General features: G+C 41.6%; 3 protein-coding genes across 3 annotated transcripts; 2 read left to right on the top strand and 1 right to left on the bottom strand.

The window, feature by feature from the left end:
- Window positions 1–1406: 1406 nt before the first annotated feature.
- On the top strand, window positions 1407–3567 carry LOC130974175 (uncharacterized). Its single transcript, XM_057898942.1, has 4 exons — window positions 1407–1727; window positions 1881–2609; window positions 2703–3428; window positions 3529–3567. The coding sequence occupies exons 1-4, from the start codon at window positions 1407–1409 to the stop codon at window positions 3565–3567; spliced, it is 1815 nt and encodes a 604-aa protein (XP_057754925.1).
- Window positions 3568–11368: 7801 nt separating this feature from the next.
- On the top strand, window positions 11369–14271 carry LOC130938228 (protein GRAVITROPIC IN THE LIGHT 1). Its single transcript, XM_057867139.1, has 2 exons — window positions 11369–12464; window positions 13345–14271. The coding sequence occupies exons 1-2, from the start codon at window positions 11771–11773 to the stop codon at window positions 14118–14120; spliced, it is 1470 nt and encodes a 489-aa protein (XP_057723122.1). The 5' UTR covers window positions 11369–11770; the 3' UTR covers window positions 14121–14271.
- A 444-nt stretch (window positions 14272–14715) lies between these two features.
- LOC130936394 (mitochondrial uncoupling protein 2-like) lies at window positions 14716–19211 on the bottom strand. Its single transcript, XM_057866462.1, has 9 exons — window positions 18974–19211; window positions 17698–17916; window positions 17534–17612; window positions 16826–16959; window positions 16616–16714; window positions 16403–16507; window positions 15897–15971; window positions 15361–15447; window positions 14716–15017 (listed from the first exon to the last, which is right to left on the bottom strand). The coding sequence occupies exons 1-9, from the start codon at window positions 19052–19054 to the stop codon at window positions 14994–14996; spliced, it is 903 nt and encodes a 300-aa protein (XP_057722445.1). The 5' UTR covers window positions 19055–19211; the 3' UTR covers window positions 14716–14993.
- Window positions 19212–20773: the final 1562 nt, after the last annotated feature.

The raw sequence follows: 20773 nt of genomic DNA, 5'->3' as shown, positions 1-20773 counted from the left end.
CTTATTCATTAAATGCTTCTTTCTATGGTACAATGAACATCAATTATGCCAGGGTCAAGTAGATCTTACACCAAAAATTAGGCCTCCTATGCTTTTTCAGAAATATTTGTTAAAAAATGATTGTAAATAAAGTGATTTAAGTATTTCATTTTGGTTTTTCTTGTTATAAACTTGTAATAAAATGCAATTTTACCTATTGGGAAAAGTAAAAAATAAATAAAGACTTGTAGAAATAGTATTCACTCTTTTCTCTTTTAATAAAAACATTTTAAGAAAAGGATGATAAAGAAAAGACAAACTGCTTTCATTTTTATAAATGATGCTATCAAAAAGAGAGGCATAATTCTAACACTTTTTCCCCTTTCTTTCATCATATTATTTAATTTTCTTTACTTTCGCCGTATCTAGCACTTTTTCCTCTTTCTTTCATCGTATTATTTAATTTTCTTTACTTTTTCGATATCAACAATTCCTAACTATACAATGTTTTAATATTTAAGTTAGCTAATTTAATTTATATTTATGTGCCAATCATAATTTATGTTATGGCCCGGCCCAAGGTCCACACGGGTCGACCCGGCCCAAGTTCTACCCGACCCGGATGCCTGCACTCCAACCGACCCGGACACGCGTCCTGTACGGCTCACACACGGCTGCCTGACAGCGTCCTTGGAGAATTGGGCCTGACCTCACGTGGGGCCCATTACTGACATGTATAAAAGGGGAAGATTGGCTCTTCCCCCGAGGTAGGTCACATTCTCTCACTCATCGCCCTGTCCGCCTGCACATTACTGACTTGAGCGTCGGAGTGTCTTTGCAGGTGGCACCCCCCTCAGCATCTCATCAAGACAAGTGCTCGGCTATCCGGTAACACTCCTACAGTGCGACCCAGATCAAGACGTCCTCACCCCTCACTTATCCACCCGATCCGCCAGGAACCCGACAACCGAACATTGGCGCCGTCTGTGGGGAACGTCTAAATGGAAGTCGTACTGGGTCCCGGCGACCAAGGCCGGGCTGCCAGAGCGGAGGGGGCAGCCTCCGTCGCCTCGCAAGGGGGGCGGCGAAGGTCCCCCCATCGACACACGAGGACCCGACCCTTCGGAGGAACGGGCGGCGATAGCGCCATAATAATGCAAGAGCTACGCCACAGAGTCCAGAACCTGGAGCGACAGCTTGCCGACCGGGAGCGGGACGGACGGTCTACCGATCCGAGCTACACCCCGTCTCCCGGGAGCGAGGAGGAAGACTCTCGCCGAAGCCGCCCGCGGATGGAAGCGGAGAGCTCGCGGGAGGAGTCACCCGTAGTGAGGAGACGAAATGACACGATTATCTACTCCCGCGGCAGACCGACCCATCGAGCGACAAGAGGTCGCGAAGACGGAAGAACACGACAACCTGTGATAATGGGCGCCACCCCGTTCCACCGATCTATCCTCGAGGTCCGGCTGCCGAAACACTTCGACAAGCCAACGGACATGAGGTACGACGGAACTCAAGACCCTCTAGAACACCTCACGGCCTTTGAGGCCAGGATGAATCTAGAGGGAGTAGGCGACGAAGTAAGATGCCGCGCCTTCCCGGTGACCCTAGCAGGACCAGCGATCAGATGGTTTAACGGCCTCCCTCAAGGTTCCATCTACAATTTCTCAGACATCAGCCGCGCATTCCTGGCTCAATTTACAACGCGAATAGCAAAGGCCAAGCATCCTATCAACCTTCTCGGGGTAACCCAGAGACAGGGAGAGTCGACCAGGAGGTACTTAGATCGGTTCAACGACGAGTGCTTGGAAATCGACGGCTTAACCGACTCGGTGGCCAGTCTCTGCCTGACGAACGGCCTCCTCAACGAGAACTTCCGAAAACACCTTACCACGAAGCCGGTTTGGACAATGCATGAAATCCAAACGGTGGCCAAAGAGTACATAAACGACGAGGAAGTCAGCCGAGTAGTGGCTGCCAATAAGCGTCAGTCCGGTTACGGCCAGGCTCGTCAGTCCGGTGGCGATGGGGAGAGAGCGAAAGAAAAGGCTAGGGAGGAGGCATCAAACAAAGCACCTAGGCCGTTTCCTCGAGTCGGGAAGTTTACTAACTACACTCCCCTCACCCTCCCCATCGTGGAGGTCTATCAACAAATAGCTGAAAAGGGAATTCTTCCGAAGCCCCGACCACTCAAGGACTGCACGGGTGGAAACAAGAACCTTTATTGCGATTACCATAAGGGATATGGCCACCAAACACAGGACTGTTTCGACCTGAAGGATGCATTAGAACAAGCGATAAGGGAAGGAAAGCTAGCAGCGTTCTCCCATCTCATCAGGGAGCCGAGAAGGCGCTATCGTGAGCAAGACGAGGAAGGCAAGACACGCTCGACCAAGCGGCGACAGGAGCCCGAAGACGGAGACCACGGCCTCACTGTAATAAACGTGGTAACGGCAAAAAACACTGCACCGAAGTCCCGGTCGGCACACAAGAAAGACGCCAAGGTTCTGGCGATCTCATCTCCACCGGTGCAGAGTACCAAAAAACCTCCGTCCATTTCTTTTGGCCCAGAAGACCAATGGTTCAGCGACGCCCCGGAAAACCCTCCCATGGTCATAACGGCCAGAGTGGGAACCGGCCTCGTCAAACGGATCCTTGTCGACACAGGAGCTGATTCAAACATCATGTTCCGCAATGTGTTCGACGCACTGGGACTGAAGGATGCCGACCTGACGACTCACCAGCACGGGGTTATCGGGTTAGGCGACCACTTCATCAAACCAGACGGAGTCATTTCACTACCAATCTCGGTGGGACAGATGCAAGGCCGAAGATCGGCGATGGCCGAGTTCGTAATCCTCCGAGACTCCACAGCCTACAACATCATCTTGGGAAGAAAAACAATCAATGATTTTGAAGCCATAATCAATACCAAGTTGCTAGTCATGAAGTTTGTCACCGATGATGGATCCATAGGGACCATAAGAGGAGACCTCGAGACGGCGGTCGCTTGTGACAACGCCAGCCTTTCCCTCAGAAAGAAGTCCAAGGAAGCATCTGGCGTATTCCTAGCCGACCTTGACGCCAGAGTTGAGGACAAGCCGAGGCCGGAACCAGAAGGGGACCTGGAAAAATTTAGCATCAATGACGAAGGGGAAAAGTTCACTTTCGTTAACAAGAACCTCCCACATGAGCTGAAGGAGCCTTTGATTGAAATGATAAGAGCCAACAGGGACTTGTTCGCATGGACACCAGCCGACATGCCGGGCATAGATCCACAAATCATCTCACATCATCTAGCCGTCAAGCCGGAAGCACGCCCAGTGGCTCAACGGAGAAGAAAAATGTCGGCGGAAAGAGCAGAGGAGGTAGCCAAACAAACGGCCGGCCTCCTAGAAGCAGGCTTCATACGAGAAGTGGACTACTCGACGTGGCTCTCAAATGTGGTACTGGTGAAAAAGCACAATGGCAGGTGGAGAATGTGCGTGGACTACTCTGACCTTAACAAAGCATGCCCCAAAGATTGCTTCCCCCTCCCCAATATAGATGCACTCGTCGACGCTGCGGCGGGGTACCGGTATCTGAGTTTCATGGACGCCTACTCCGGTTACAATCAGATACCGATGCACCAACCAGACGAAGACAAAACGGCGTTCATAACGCCAGGAGGAACTTTCTGCTATAAGGTAATGCCATTCGGCTTGAAGAATGCGGGGGCGACATATCAAAGGCTCATGAACAGGATATTCCACGACCTCATAGGAAAAACGGTTGAAGTCTACGTGGACGACATCCTGGCAAAAACAACACGACCCGACGACCTCATAAACGACCTGGCAAGTGTATTTGCGTCCCTCCGACAACACGGTATGAGGCTGAACCCCCTCAAGTGCGCCTTCGCCATGGAAGCCGGCAAGTTCCTGGGATTCATGATAACCCAGAGAGGGGTAGAAGCTAACCCGGAGAAATGCCAGGCAATACTGCAGATGAAGAGCCCGGGCTGCATCAAGGACGTCCAGAGGTTGGCAGGGCGATTGACATCACTTTCCCGGTTTCTCGGGGCTTCGGCGACAAAGGCCCTGCCATTTTTCAACCTCATGAAGAAAGGGATGGCGTTTGAGTGGACACCCGCATGTGAAGAGGCCTTTCGGCACTTCAAGGAAATCCTGGCGGCACCTCCCGTTCTCGGGAAGCCGAAGGACGGGGAACCACTATACCTATACCTCGCTATAACAAGTGAAGCCCTGGCCGCAGTTCTCGTACGGGAGGACGGAAAAGCTCAACAGCCAGTCTATTTCATAAGCAGGGCCCTGCAAGGGGCAGAATTAAGATATAGCAAGTTGGAAAAGCTAGCCTTGGCACTCCTAACTTCCTCAAGAAGGTTAAAACAATACTTCCAAAGTCACCAAGTGGTCGTCAGGACGGACCAGGGGATCCGGCAAGTTCTCCAAAAACCTGACCTAGCGGGAAGAATGATGACTTGGTCCATCGAACTCTCTCAATATGACATACGGTACGAGCCCCGGCAAGCCATCAAGGCGCAGGCCATGGCGGATTTCTTGGTTGAAGTAACGGGAGATCCAGGCGAAGACATGGGTACACGGTGGAAGCTCCATGTGGACGGAGCCTCCAACCAGACCTTCGGAGGTGCCGGGATCATCCTGGAAAGCCCGATTGGGGTTGTATACGAACAGTCGGTTAGATTCGAGTTTCCCATCTCAAACAACCAAGCAGAATACGAAGCCCTCATAGGAGGCTTGACCCTAGCGGCGGAAGTCGGCGCAAGAAGACTGGAGGTGTGCAGCGATTCCCAAGTCGTCACCTCCCAAGTAAACGGCAGCTACCAAGCCAAGGACCCCCTGTTGCAAAAATACTTGGAAAAGGTTAAAAGCTTGAGCCAAAAGTTCGAAGAGGTCACGGTCCAGCATGTACCCAGAGAAAGGAACACACGGGCAGACCTCCTATCAAAATTGGCCAGCACGAAACTAGGGGAGGGGAACCGGTCCCTCATCCAAGGCATGACAAGGGAACCAGCAATTGCACTACACATAACAACCCTAAGTTCTTCATGGCTAGATCCCATCACCAACTTCCTAGAACTCGGCCAAGTCCCTGGTGATGAAAAAGATGCGGCAAAACTTAGAAGAGAAGCGGCAAAGTACGCCGTCATCCAAGGACAGCTGTTCAGAAAAGGGCTTAGCCAACCCCTCCTGAAGTGCCTACACCCCGACCAGACGGACTATGTCCTCAAGGAAGTCCATGAGGGCTGCTGTGGACACCACATCGGAGGCAAAGCCCTAGCAAGGAAGTTAATCCGAGCCGGGTACTACTGGCCGTCGATGATGGCAGATTCCAAAGAATTTGTCAAAAAATGCATAAAGTGCCAACAGAACGCCAACTTTGGCAAGGCGCCGGCCTCCGAGTTAAGCCTGCTAACGACCTCCCGGCCGTTCTCTCAGTGGGGAGTCGACCTCTTAGGGCCCTTCCCAGTCGGCCCTGGGCAGGTCAAATATCTCATAGTGGCGATTGATTACTATACCAAATGGATAGAAGCCGAACCACTGGCTAGCATATCCTCGGCCAATTGCAGGAAATTCATGTGGAGGCAGGTGATAACGAGATTCGGGATACCAGAAGTCGTCATCTCGGACAATGGCACGCAGTTTACCGACAAGAAATTCACAGAGTTTCTCAGCGGCCTGGGTATAAGGCAAAGGTTCTCTTCGGTATAACACCCTCAGACGAACGGACAAGTGGAGTCCGCCAACAAGGTTATCCTCTCAGGGTTGAAAAAGAGGTTGGACAATAAGAAGGGTGCTTGGGCCGACGAGCTAGCGTCGGTCCTCTGGTCTTACCGAACCACCGAGCAGTCCTCCACCAAAGAAACTCCTTTCCGGTTAATGTACGGGGTGGACGCGGTAATACCCGTAGAAATTGGAGAACCAAGCCCACGACTTCTTTTGAAAGGGGTGGAGGAAGCCGTAGAAAAGGACCTGATAGAGGAAGCCCGAGAAATGGCCCACTTGACAGAAACGGCGCTAAAACAAAGAGTGGCGCTCCGCTACAACACCAAAGTGCTCAAGAGGGAATTCGGGCCAAACGACCTCGTCCTAAGGCGAAATGATATCGGCCTGCCAACCCCAGGAGAAGGCAAGCTAGCGGCCAACTGGGAAGGCCCATATAGAATCAAGAAAGCGATGGGAAAAGGAGCATTCAAGCTAGAAAGACTCGACGGCAAGGAAGTCCCGAGAACTTGGAATGCGGACAACCTAAGAAGATTCTACTCCTAGAGGAAGGGCCGGCGCGCCGACCAGGCTAGCTAAGTAGTCGTTTTGCTCATTTATCTTTTGACATTCTCATAGCGATTTACGTGTCCTTATACGACTGCTGAATAAGACATACTTGTGCAAATTCTCCACTCTTTTATCTCCGTTTTTCAGATAAATCGTCTTGTCATGACTAACGACAACTCCTAACCCGGGACTGATCACCCCGGGAAGCCATCAACTACCATTGTAACAAACAACTTCACGAGAGCCCACGGGCCGCCGGTATAAACAGCTATAAACCAAAAACGGTTGCTAGAAACGATAACGCAATCGGACAAGTAAGAAAACCTTTATCGCGACAACACGAGCAAGCGACTTAAAAGTCATTGTTCACGAGCCAAAATTAAAACGGCTAAAACGAAATTGTTCATAGGCCAAAACGGCTAAAATCAAGTGTTACAAGCCAAAACAAACGGCTAACAAGAAACAACGAAACAAAGAGTTCATTTCTTGGGAGCATCGACAACTTGGCCATCCTTAATAATCTTGAAAACACCGATCGCCGACGTGTCGAACTCAGGGGCAACAATTTTAATTTGAGCCTCAGGGCTTCCTCGGTACCCAAAATCGCGCCTTTACCCTGTTTGACGACGTCTTGTACTTGGCCTTCCACGTTGCCAACTCGGCCTCCACGGCCTGCTCTCCTTCTCGACTTCCGCCGTACGCTTCTGTGCCGCGCCAACCTGTTTTCCAGAGCCATCTCACGCTCAGCCAGACGTTCAACCGTCGGTCCGATTCCTTTTGCTTTTTCTCAGCGGCTGTGGCTTTCTGTTCGGCGGCGTGGCTTTCTGCTCGGCAGCAGTGGCCTTCTTCTCGGCGGCATCTAATTTCTCTGAAGACTGAGTCAGCTGCTCCCGAGAGTTTCAACTCACTCTTCAACTCATTATTGGCTTTCCACTGGCTCCAACCTCCTGCGGAGGGACCATCCGGACAGCTCAAACTCGGCCTTCGGGCTATCACGGCGCCCGCAGAGTTCGGTACATCCACCTCGCCTGCCGCAAGGGAAGACTCATGGGTATCTATGAAGTTGCTGGCATCAAAATTCCTCTCCATGACGGTGAGGACCCCTTCGGGGCTTGACGACGCCGTGGAGGCCTTCATCCTTTTTCTCTTCAGGCTGGGGACCTCCACCACCTCCTCATCGTCCAGATTGGGCGCCGAACCCCCGATCCCGGCCACCTCACGGATAGGGGAAACGGACCGCTTTGTCGCCTTCGATCGCGGCACCTTGAGCCGACGTGCCGATCCCTTCGGTAGCGACCCTCCGCTCGGGAGTTTCCTGACTCTCCGGAGGTGCATCGGGCCCCTCGGGGGCGGCTTGTTCCTCATTCTCCTCGTCATCACCGCCGCCAAGGAAAGTCTGAAACAGGTCGGGAAGTCCAGTCACCGACGCAGACATATCCACTGCAGGAAAACAAAGGAGGTCGGTTAATCGTCACATAATACCAACAAAAGGGAAAAAAGATAAAGGGAAAAGTGAAAAGCATCTCACAAATATAATTACGGCCGGACTCCCGGTCACCCATAAGGAGGTGGGGGTTTACCGGGTTTTTCCCAAAAACTGCGTTTAGCACCTCAGCAATCTGCTTATCTACTGCCGACATGCTTTTATAACTTACCTTAATAAAACTATTGGACCCTGCCCCGAAGCTCCAATAAGTCGGGATGAGCCGTACCCCCTCCAAAGACAACCAAAAGGGGTGACGACCTTTAACAGGGCGGACCTTAAAATACTTATCCTTAAACCCATGGTAGGAATCTTCAAACAAACCGAAGATCTTCCGACCCTGGGCAGCACGGAAGGACATGAACCCTTTTTTATGTTTTCCCTCCTTGGAAGGGTTGTGAGGGTAAGAAGAAGAGGAAGACATCCACGGACACCGGCAGTTCGAGATATTCACAGACCATCTCGAAACAGCGGATCGAAGCCCAACTGTTCGGATGCAACTGCGACGGTGAGACGGAAATTCGGTTTAAGAGCGCCATCTGAAAGGCTGAGAAAGGAATGCGAACTCCGACTTGAGTGAACATGGATTTGTAGAACCAAATCCAGTCGGCGACCTGGCGGGGTTGGAAGTTGATTTCGTACAATCGCTCGTGAGGAGCCGGGACGAAAACGTCGTAATTGGCCTCCTCGTCGGTCCCGCCGCACAAATACCCGGCTTGTCGGAACTCAGTGAGCTCCTCCTCGCCCATTTGATTGGGTGAATCCCTTACATCAGAGACGACCCAAGCATACTGGTCGTACGCCGCAGGGTTGACGGATGCCCGGGAGACCGTGCGAGCCATACCTACATGGGGGTACCATCCAGTTAGTCTAAGAGATCGGTGGCTCAAGCCGAACACAACATCACCCTCACGACTTCTCGACTAAGGCTAGACAAGACTGAATGGCTAAGAACGAGAAAAAAGCCTACCCTGGAATGGTACTTTCCCCCTAACACATCTACTCGCAACTAAAAGGCTACGTAGTAACATCAAAAAACCAAATAACAAGCATACAGAAATAATGCATAAAAGGGAGGTTGATCAGAAAATTACCTGAATTGATGAAAAGGAGATGGAGTTGCAAGATAGATGAACGAAGGCACCACAATAATGCTCTGAAATCTCGCCACAGGGAAGAAGAAGAAGAGAATGGGAAGCGTGATAAAACACAGAAGCACAAAACCAACTGTTTAAAAACTGCTCCCCCAAAGCGCGAAAACACCTGGGGGCAGAATAGTCTTTTCAAACGGGGTTTTTCCACCCCATTATGAGCATTCAATGCTCGGCACGAGAAACGGAGCGACGAAACGGTTGCCTACGCAAACCAAAGGACACGCGCGTTGAGAGGCCTCCTCACACGGCTGCCTGACAGCGTCCTTGGAGAATTGGGCCTGACCTCACGTGGGGCCCATTACTGACATGTATAAAAGGGGAAGATTGGCTCTTCCCCCGAGGTAGGTCACATTCTCTCACTTATCGCCCTGTCCGCCTGCACATTACTGACTTGAGCGTCGGAGTGTCTTTGCAGTTGGCACCCCCCTCAGCATCTCATCAAGACAAGTGCTCGGCTATCCGGTAACACTCCTACAGTGCGACCCAGATCAAGACGTCCTCACCCCCTCACTTATCCACCCGATCCGCCAGGAACCCGACAACCGAACAATTTACATCAATACTAATTATATATCTAATCATCATTAAATTTATAAATTAAACAATAATGAAGTAACTAATTAAAGCTATGCATACCTATAAAAAGGGGGGGATCAGTCTCAAAAACGAACGATAATTATAAATTATTAATTAAAAATAAACTTTATACTAGAATTATTAACAATGATTTACTTAAATGATATTTAAAAAAATTATTTAGTAATAGATGTTTTAAAGGTATTTTTTTTAAATATTATAAATAAAAAATTAAATTTTTAAATTTTTAATACAGAATAATTCTATTGTACTTTTTCCATATTTTTATGATAATTATCAATAATAATGCTACGTCTACCCTCTACAAAACTTTTATAATTAAGTCAAACTCAGTTGGTGTAAGTCCATAAGAAAAAAACGTGTATAATGCTTTTTTTTTTCTACACTTTTTATATTATACAAATTTTTATTAAAGAGCACAAAAATTTATTGATATATCATACAAATTTTTGAAATATAACACACAAAATTGTATATATAACATAAATTTATCGATAAACACATAAAAATAACACACAAATTTTTTACATAGTACACAATTTTACTGTAAATATATTTTATTAATTGAGTAAGTCAATATTTTAAGTATATAGATCTCTAAAAATTTATGTATTGTATGTATTTTATTAGTATAATATACAAATTTTTGTATATAACATATAAATATTTGTATCTTTGCACATAGTATACAAAATTTTGCTGCGAATATATTTTGAGTGAGTAAATATTTTAGATATCTAGTCCTCCAAAATTTTATGCGCTGCCATTAATTTTTTTATTATGCACTAAGATTTCAGTGATATACTAAAATTTATATACTGTGCATATTTTATTGGTATAGTCTACAAATTTTTGCATATAGTAATCTAGCACATAAATATTTGTATATATCACACAGATTTTTGTACATTAAAAAAAATATCATGTAGATGTGTAATGTTGATAGTTTGATAAACCAAAAGATTAAGAAAAAGAGAAAAATAAGTTTTTCTCATTTTAAAAAAAATGAAAAAATTCTATTCAAAAATATTTGTTGAGTTATTATATCTTATATATTATGTATTTTTTATGTATTTTTATTAAAAAAATTATAACAAGTAAACATATATCTACTATTAATAAAAAATAGTCTAAATAGTACGCATAACACAAAAAATAAATAAATATATTTATATATTGTACATCAAATTTTTTATATTTTAATTTTTTAAATATTTATAAGAGAAGAAGAAGATAAAAAAAAAACAAGATTGATGATGATAATAAAAAAAGATAAAAATAAATGAAAAGTAAAAAAAAAATTAAATAATAACAAAAAAAATTAGAAAAAGAAAACAACAATAAAAAGTAAAAACAACGATCTTAAAGAAAAAGAGAAAGAGAAGAAAAAGAGAAGGAGAAGGAAGAAGACAGTAATAAAACAATCATGATGACAGTCATAGTAGCAATAACAACTACAATAACGCTAAAAAAAGAAAAAGAGGGAAAAAAAAAAGAAGAAATCAGCAGTGGATTAATAATAAAAAAAAGTGATAGTAAAGACAACAATAAAAATAAAGTAGTGTCTATTGTAAAAAAAAAGAGGTGCAAAAACTTGATTAAAAACTTGGTTAAAAATAAATACTTATACTCCTGGCATTTTTGAATTCTCAATTCCCATATTTTCATGGCAATTATCAATTGTAAGTTACTATTTTTTGTTGTTTAATTAGCTATTTTTAATTCGGAGAACTCTCTGATGAGATTATGAGAGAACTCTGGTCTCCATAGAGCTGACAGAGCTGACAGCTTCCTACGTGTCACCACAGATTCTCTGAACTAACCAATCATTCCATCCACACACTCACCAGTCACCAGTGTCACTCGCCACCCACCCACAGCTCCGCCACGGCGCCACCACGTCTCTCTCTCATTTAACTATTCACTAACGTCAACTAACCGCAATTGGTTTAGCTGTTTCTTACATTATTTTATTGCTACCATCCCCAATCATCAATTACCAAACCAAGTAGTAGCGACTAGCCATTCGCAATTTCTCTCTCTCCTTAAATTACGAGGCTCTCTATCTTACTCATCTTCCTTATCCTGCGCACCCTCCTCGTGCCTTCTCTGACACCGCCTTCACTCAAATACTCACACACATGACACATGCTCCCAACTCACACTATCAATGAACTGAACTCCTACATTCTTCTCCACTCGCTCACTCACTGAGTCAGTATTCCGAGTCACACGCACCAACATTCTTTCTCAACTCTCCAATGACGAGAAAGGTCTCCAACTTCTCCGATCTGATCCAGCGAGTCACTGCGAACTGCCTCCTCCACCCCCTCGCCGCCGGGAGGTACGACGCCGCCGGCGGGGACAAGGAAGACAACTCGTCACCGAGCGAGACCGAGGAAAACAGGTACGAAGAAGAAGGAGAAGAGGAAAGCAGCGACGAAGACGAGGAAGTGTTCGAGGATGAGGAGAATGACGAGGAGTTCTTTGAAGAAGAGAAAATGGTAGGAGCGAGGGTTCTGAAGGTGAAGCAAATGGAATCGATAATGGAAGAGGTTTTCGAAACGGTGTCGTCAATGAAGAGAGCTTACGTTAGCCTCCAGGAGGCACATTCCCCGTGGGACCCGGAGAGGATGAGGGTTGCTGACGTGGCAGTGGTGGCGGAGCTCAGGAAGCTCACAGTGTTGAGGGAGCGGTTCCGCCGGAGCTCCGACGGCGGCGGAAAACAGAGGAGGAAGAGGAGAGGAAACAGAGGCGGTGGTGGCGTGTCGGTGAGGGAGGTGGTGGCGCCGTACGAGGCGGTGGTGGAGGAGCTGAAGAAGGAGGTGAAGGCGAAGGAGGTGGAAGTTAAGAACCTCAGAGAGAAGCTTGAGAGTGCTGTTGCTATCTCTAGTAATGGCAGTGGTGAAAAGAAGCCTGGGAGATCTCAATCTAAGAGAAAATTAGGAATTCAAGGTAAACTAATAATCATGATTCATGAATATTCATTGATCTTGTGTTTGGATTGCTAGAATATTCGGAGAAAAATTTTGAATCTTATATTGGCTTGAGTTTCAATTTAATTCAGTATGTTTAATGAATTAAGTTGATAAATGAATTTTATAGTTTAAGCTAAGGTTTTAGAATATGGCAAATTGTTTTTGATTTACTGTTTGTGCTCATTTTTATCTCCTGAATGAAGTCAACAAACATTTGCACCATTGATTGTGGATCATCGATCATGGTATGGGGTCACGATGGAATCTACTCGATGTATGAGACAAAATGAGGACAAATAATTTCTCGTTGCTTTTGCATTGCACCGGTCCATGGTTTCTAAACTATAAGTTTAAGATTTATCTATATTAAAAATTAATATATTTAATTTAGCTACATTATGCATGATTTTGAATCTCGAATTAGAGAAAGACATATTCCTGTTGGGTGAAATCATGATTGTAATGTGTAAAGTGTAAACAAAACATGCAGGGAAATAAGTGTCTTTTGTTCAAATTGATTCTTGCACGTGCATTTTGGTTTGGCTTTAGCTTTTGGGGCAAACGTGAATAGATAACGGATCTTGCTATTGCGAAGGCTGTGCAACCATGAGTGTGTTTGCCAGTTGGAGAGGAAGGAAGTGAGTAATAAAAGGGACTTGAGACTTCCAGCAATTTCCTTCCCTCATTTTCCCTCCAAAATCAAATGTCGCAAACACACCCATGTGTCTCACATCCACATTATCAGACTACCAATGCACCTAAATCATGATGGTCTCTTGTTCTACCTCCAGTTGAATTTGCCGCTTGATAAATCAAAACTGAAATACAAGTCTTTTTGGTGCAATTCTATATTGCAGCAATTGCAGCAGCTCCTACACCGGAACTCTTTGAAGCAACAATGGCTCAAGTAAGAGATGCATCGAAGTCCTTCACGTCCATGCTGCTTTCTCTCATGCACAATGCACATTGGGACATCACAGCTGCAGTTCGCTCCATTGAAGCAGCCACTGCCTCCACTAACAACTACCATACCTCAACCACCTCCATCGTCTCGGCTCACCATGCCAAGTATGCCCTTGAATCCTACATCTCCAGGAAAATCTTCCAAGGATTCGACCATGAGACCTTCTACATGGACGGCAGCCTCTCTTCCCTGCTCAACCCTGACCAGTTTCGCCGTGATTGCTTCACTCAATATCGGGACATGAAGTCAATGGATCCTGCTGAGCTCCTTGGCATCTTACCGACATGTCACTTCGGAAAGTTCTGCTGCAAGAAGTATCTCGCCATTGTCCATCCCAAGATGGAGGAGTCCTTGTTTGGTAACTTGGAGCAGCACAATCAAGTCCAAGCAGGAAACCATCCTAGGAGTGAGTTCTATAATGTGTTTTTAGGAGTTGCAAAGGCTGTGTGGTTGCTTCACTTGCTAGCATTCTCACTCAACCCTGCACCTAGTCAATTCGAGGCAAGTCGTGGAGCAGAGTTCCATCAGAAGTACATGGACAGTGTAGTGAGGTTTTCAGGTGGGAAGGTGCCTGCTGGCCAAATCGTAGGGTTCCCCGTTAACCCTGGATTCAAGCTTGGTAATGGGTCTGTTATAAAGGCTAGAGTTTATTTGATATCCAGAACGTAATTCTTTTTGGAAATGTATTTGAAGTGGGGTTGATGAGAGTGATTCAAATATTTTGCCTAGCAAGGTTACCAAGCTATTGATATAACATGAAACTCCATTTTAGGTTATTGATTTCAAGGTAACTTCGGCTTCCGTATGCACCTTCATAATAGCTTATTTTGAATCTGAGCTTGAAAGTGGTATAGATCCAAGAACAAAAAAGTTAGAACCAATATTAACAAGTTTGATTTTTCGTTTGAAACCTTTTAGCAATGGTTTTTCATTTGTAACTTTCATCAATAATATATGAACACTACAAAGATTCCAGACTTTAGAAAAGTCCCCAATAACCATCTTTATCAGCAATGGCCTAAGTAGAAACTTCGGTAGTACAACAATGAATGTCATTGTTGTCGGCAAGTGTCCCTATAAAAATATTAAAATAGCAAAATAAGTTTAAGTGTTAATACAACCTTTAATCCACTCGTCCATCCAATCTTAGCTTGGCCTCAAAAAAATTGTCCTGTTATTGAATAGAAAAGTCTTGTCCAAAAAAAAATGAATAGAAAAGTAAGTATCGTTCACTATATCAAATTCATATATGGGTACAGTACGGTGTAGATCCCCAAAGAGGGCCAATTCATTGGTTAAGATTTAAGAATGATCGATCCATTGCATCTACAAGGCACAAGTAGGAAACAAAAATAGAAAAATGTAGAATTTCACGGTTTCTTCACTGACAAAGAATATCTGATGCATGAATCAATCCACGTCGCAGATGATTTGTTAAAGCCATCTTTCAGTTGGAACAAATTTGTTGACAATTTGGCAGCAGTCATCCAAGTAAGAACACAAACTGCTTCATGAATCTCATATGATCAACAGTAACTACACTTATCCGCTGAAAAATCTCTTGGCCTGTCAGGTGTATCATCAAATTAAAAGTACATTCCATATTGATATGCAGAGTCATCATATATTGAATACTATTTCATGATATGTGATGCGGACACACAAAGTGACAAAACACTTAGTGATACCAAAAGCACTATTTTATAATTTCAGGCCATGTATGTAACACTAGAAGCTGAAGCAGAAGTAACAAATTTGCAGAAAAATATTTGTATTACACTTAAACTTTTCAAGATGAACATTTTGTATCCTGTTAAGCTGGACATTTACATTACTAAGTGGGCCGATTTTATATATTAACAATTCAAGATATACTCTCAGCATTGCCATATTAATATGTATATCTTACTTGTTCAAGGGTAAGAAACATAATCACATTCCAGGCTCCTACTCGACCAAAATTAGGAAGGAAACCTTTGTAGAAGGCCAAAAATCCCTGCAATAAATTTTTGACGTGAGTTCAAGTTGAGAGAAAATGATAAACTCTGTGCAAGCCTCATGCAACATTTTGATTAAAGCATGCCTCTGAAATGTTTTTAGTTTGTCTGAGTACAGAGCAACAAAGTTCGCAGCAAGCACATGAATTATTTTTCATTGATCAACAATTTGTTACTACCTAATAGCGGCTTTAATTTCCATTAGAAAGTTTGTATCCTGCCCCCATGTCATGTCATATGATTGAATCTTCACTCTTTAACAGGCACAATCATAAAATATTCAGATTTCAGAACAGACAAAATGAGAAGGAAAAAAACCCATACAAACTAAAAGGAGCTGATTATCACAAAGTGGCAATAAAATTTTCAACTTCCATACCCAAGGTATCAATATCTTAAAGTAACATTCGAACAATGATAAAATCAACAATGGAAGAATTTTACGAACCTCGTTAAATGAAGTCTTGAGAAAGCAGTCAAACGTACTTTTGTAGGTTGAATCGCCCATCATTCTAGATTTCACCTAGGAAAATGTGCAACATCTATAAATCATCGGTTGCTTTAAAAAAACACAAGAATGACAAGATAGCGTTGCTTGGCAAAACAAATAGCTTCCAAATTGTTCAAATGAACATTTCCCTTTGCCATTTACTTGAAACAGTATTAAAATTTTGAACTACCAAAATCCTAATAACTTCACAGGGAACATAAGAATGGAATAGTTTTTCTTTGTTTTCAAAAAAAGAATTGTTTGGATGCATCTTTTTGCCTACATCCAGCACAAAAACATTAGCTTTTGGCTTTGTAAGATCCAGCACCAACATGTTATACCAATGGATCTAAATGGTACCACTTTAAACTTTTTGTTATGATCAGGTTTTTCATTGTTAAGTTCATCTTAAATGAAACAGTCATTAAAAAGAAGGGAGAGGAAAAGAGGGGCAAGTCAAATACCACATCAACTGGAGAACCAATAAAGACAGCAAAAAGACCTGCACCTAAGCCAGCTAAAAGGTGAGTAAATGCACTGTCTGTGAACCCTGGAATTTTCAAAATCGTCTGCATAAGTATAAAAGATCAGGGCAGCATTGCGATTAAATTTTATATATGGGGACAACTTTAAATTATAGAAGAATTCCAATTTAAAATACCCTATAATGTGATTACCATTTTCACTTGATCATAGCTAGCTAGTTCAGCAGCATTTATAATTGCATTCCTTGCTATGTTTGGCCCAAGCCCAGTCCACAAGGCCCCTAATCCTTCCTAATTTAACAAAAAAAAAAAATTTGAATATACAGAATCAGACTCAAATAACAAATTTTCAACATAAAACATGGAACAAAGTGAAAAAGGCACATCAAAAGAAAAACTGACTTGTCTCACTATAGTAGAATAAGCATCCATGGCACCAGAATAACGCTTAGGTACCCCTGGTGGCAACTGGCCTTCAGCTTGAAGTCTAACTTTGACCAGATCAGTTGGATTAGCAACCGTGATTGCCAGAGCACCTATCAAAAGTTCATAACAGTGACCATTAGTCCACAACATAAAATGCAATACAGCACAAACAAATAGTGTAGAGATATGCATTCTACACACTTTTTATTGAACAAGCAACCAAACCTTTTACTTAAAATTTAATTTAAAATTAAAATACACCATTTTGGCATTCAAGCCTTTTGTAAAGAAAACAATCTGATTGTTTTCCTTTTTCAACTCTGTTGAAAACAAATTTTTTAAGGAAAAAAAATTATTGCCTCTCACATTTCCACCTGTCTACTTTAATAATTGTGGAAATCTCCATGATGGTCAGTGACTAAAATTCGTCTCTCAAAATTTGGAAATTCCCAGATAATCCATCACCATTCAACAAAGGGGACATGTTATTTTAAGGATCTTTTAAGTGGTATTCTAAATTGTGAGGAATTTTCTGTGGATTTCCAAATCTTGATGAACTAATTTTTTACTCTCGATTATTTAGTTCTTAATTCAAAACCTTCATCATGCCTTCAATAAATAAATCAAGATTCATTAACAAATGCTATGCAATCTGAAGCAACAAAACTGTTCAGATATACTCACCAGTCAACAGAGCAGCAAGTATCATATGGTACAAAGGAACCTCTCCAACGAATGCACTACCAACAAGAAACGTTTTGACCTGTCCATTTTGTAGTTCATATGTACAACCCATGTTCCTCCAATGACATAGTCTTATTCAATGAAAGGAAGATATTTATACTCACAGGATCATATAACCCAATTCTTAAGCCTCCATACACACATTGGCGATGAATACCAGGAACAATGCCTTTCCACAAAGCTGATATACCCTCTTCTCGAGCAATGGTCTTCATTGTCCCCAGCAGGCCCTTGTACTTAGGTAAACCTACTTCTTCATCAATCCCAACCTTCTTTTGGAGTTGAAGCCTGACCTTAGCTGTGTCCAGAGGAAGAGTACAAAACTGCATGAAACCCAATTACAAAAGAATGGTTAGAATTACACAAAAAGGGCATGGACGGATGGACCTAGGGCCTAGCTGCAATTTATATAGCATAATTAGCACAGCATTCATAAGCAAATAAGTTTGAAGTATGATTACCATATTCTAAAATGAATGGTCTAAGTGAACAGATATTCATATGATTTGCAACTTAATTCACTTGATGAATGTAACTAGTTTTAATACCTATTAATTAACTTGCTAGGTTTCCTATGCTCTTTCCTAAATACACATTTATTTTTATTCGTATTCACACATTTAAGTGATTAACTTTATACTGTTCTGTGAATTATAGATCTGGTTATATAACACCCATGGTAATGTAACAACTGCATAAAGGAAACAGTAAAAAACAAAAACACAAACAAATGGAAACAAAGTACAAGTTTTGCACTTAAAATTAAAAGTGGGAAATGTTCACCAAACAGATCCAAGTATTTACTTGAAGAAAAGCAAGATGCCATTCAGCAACTCCATTTAAGCAATTGAGAGAGAACCACGCTAAACAAGTAGCCAAAAGAAAGGAAAAAATCTAAGATACAATGCACTTTGCTAAGTTACCATTCAAGAGAAGAAAAACAAATTTAAGTTTTAAGCAGGAAATCTTCACTTTACATAACTTCCACACAGACACACGCAAATAACATGATCCCACTCAGTTCCACTTCCACCACATATTAATCCTCGCTTATCTTCCACTTTCTTAGCACTCCAATTTCCCAAATGCGCATGCTAAAACCAAGATTATCAAACTCGAGAGTTCAGCTACACTCATGGCGCTTATGTAGTAAACTTCAATCATAACATTCAACTCTATAAGATCGTACTCATAAACGCAATTTGAGAACCTAAGCTCGTAAGAATTCACGAATCAGCTCAAAAGTTTGATAATGTTAGCTAAATTAACTTAAACACCGTCCAAATCAAACTCTCAACAAAATGAAACCGAAACCAATTAACAGAAAAAAAAAATGAAATAATAAAATTGAAGAACTAGAAGTAGAAGAAGGAGTGGTACCTCGGCGAAGCAAGCGGCGAAAGCGCTGCAGAAGAAGGCTTGGGCGAATGAAATCTGGGAAGCGGAATTGGGATCTGACATTGTTGTTGTTGTTGAAAAATGTGAAGTGAAAGAATGCGGTTTTTATTTTAATTAATGTTAACGAAAACAATAAAGATGGGAACTTTTCGGTGAGTGATTAAGAAGGGAGGTAGCATGAAAGCAACCTGTTTTCAATTCAATTCCCGGTCACTTCCTCTCTCATCAGTTTAATCAGCTTTAACCATTTCTCCTCGCACTTTAACTACACTCGCCTTCTTTACCATTCAGCTTTAAATTGTAATGTGTATTTTATTTTTGTCATAAATTAAATTATGAAAATACATTTTATTTTATTTTAATTATTAAAGAAAATGAAAATTTTATATCATCAAAATTAAAATGTTTATAATCAATTCTACCCATTAATCCAAATAAATACCTATATGGCTATATCCTTATCTAAAAATTAATGGCTTCATTTAAATAGGGTTGTTTGTTAATGAAGGGTTAATAGTATTTGTTAACTTCTTTTAAAACAGCAAATTAGAAATTACTAATTAAATTTACTTTAGGGCTGAGCTAATAAGTATGATAAGTAACCTACAAATTAGGACAAAAATGTTTAGCACTAATCAAATTCTAATTTCATTTTCGGAAGAATAACACTTTTTTGTGACAAAAATCACGATGATACATATTAAAAAAATACTATTAATTATTAGGGCTGCACACGAATCAAATTGGATATAGTCTAAAATTTTATTCGATTCGCACTATATTTATCGAATCGGATCGGATATGATATCTACATTTTTTGAAGTCGGGTCAGGTATCCGGTGTATTCGCATAATTAAAAAAAATTATTTTAAAGTTTTATTTGGCTATTTTTATAAAAAAATGTCCAAAAAATCTATTTTTCACTTGTTTAAGCTTATTTACTCTTAAAATATTATTAATAAAAGTTCTCTTGAATAAAAAAAATTACTAATAACACAAAATCTAATTTTAATTATTTTAAATTGAAGTATAACATAAAAAAATTAAAAACATATCATAAAATTTATAAAACAACACACTAAAATTCATAAAATATTACTTGGTGAAATAACACACTAAATCAGCAATTCAGCATACTGAAACAAGTGAGAATAATTAAGAAATAGTAAATGAGAAAAATTAGTAAAATATGTTAGAATAATTTAAAAGAAGCAATGTAAATTATTATATACCACTACAAGCAGTAGTGAATACTTAAGATGGTTGATGAGATTGTATTTCATTTTGAACTTTAGAATTTTTAACACTAGTAACTTCAAAAAACTATATTCAATTCAATAACAACAAAATATGTTATAGTATGTCAATGGTTTAAAATAAAAGATAAAAAATGAATAATAAAATATAAATAAATCAATTTATTATATACCTGAATTAATAGCGACATTTTTTTTATTAAACTCAACCAAAATTTTAGCATGTTTCAACCAATTTTAAGTGCAAAACTGCAAATTAAAGTTTTATAGTGGTGGGACTCAAACAACTGCAATAAGAATCAAGAACACGACTTTACGTACTAAAAATTGACTTAAATGCCACAGTAAAACAAAAATGACCAATACATCTCTAGTTATGCAAGAGAGAACACAACCCACTTGTGATATTAGTAAGCACTTGTTTATTAGCTATTCTAGTTTTTAAATAAATGAACAATCCTACAATTAAATAAATCATATCAGTTTACAGTTAAATATTGAAAAATATCATCACAAAGAATTGTAC

Source organism: Arachis stenosperma, chromosome 1 (genome assembly GCF_014773155.1).
Source record: "Arachis stenosperma cultivar V10309 chromosome 1, arast.V10309.gnm1.PFL2, whole genome shotgun sequence".
Lineage (NCBI taxonomy): Eukaryota > Viridiplantae > Streptophyta > Magnoliopsida > Fabales > Fabaceae > Arachis > Arachis stenosperma.
Note: the sequence above shows the minus strand (reverse complement) of the source record. Positions and strands in the feature narration are given on the sequence as shown.

Coding starts and splice junctions, on each gene's coding strand:
- LOC130974175 (XM_057898942.1), top strand. CDS start 1,407: ATGGGCGCCACCCCGTTCCACCGATCTATCCTCGAGGTCCGGCTGCCG. Junction 1,728..1,880: donor ATCCTATCAACCTTCTCGGG/GTAACCCAGAGA, acceptor CTTACCACGAAG/CCGGTTTGGACAATGCATGA. Junction 3,429..3,528: donor CGACGTGGCTCTCAAATGTG/GTACTGGTGAAA, acceptor TCCCCAATATAG/ATGCACTCGTCGACGCTGCG.
- LOC130938228 (XM_057867139.1), top strand. CDS start 11,771: ATGACGAGAAAGGTCTCCAACTTCTCCGATCTGATCCAGCGAGTCACT. Junction 12,465..13,344: donor GAGAAAATTAGGAATTCAAG/GTAAACTAATAA, acceptor TCTATATTGCAG/CAATTGCAGCAGCTCCTACA.
- LOC130936394 (XM_057866462.1), bottom strand. CDS start 19,054: ATGTCAGATCCCAATTCCGCTTCCCAGATTTCATTCGCCCAAGCCTTC. Junction 17,917..18,973: donor TCGCCGCTTGCTTCGCCGAG/GTACCACTCCTT, acceptor GGTTTCATGCAG/TTTTGTACTCTTCCTCTGGA. Junction 16,960..17,533: donor ACTTGCTGCTCTGTTGACTG/GTGAGTATATCT, acceptor AACTTTTGATAG/GTGCTCTGGCAATCACGGTT.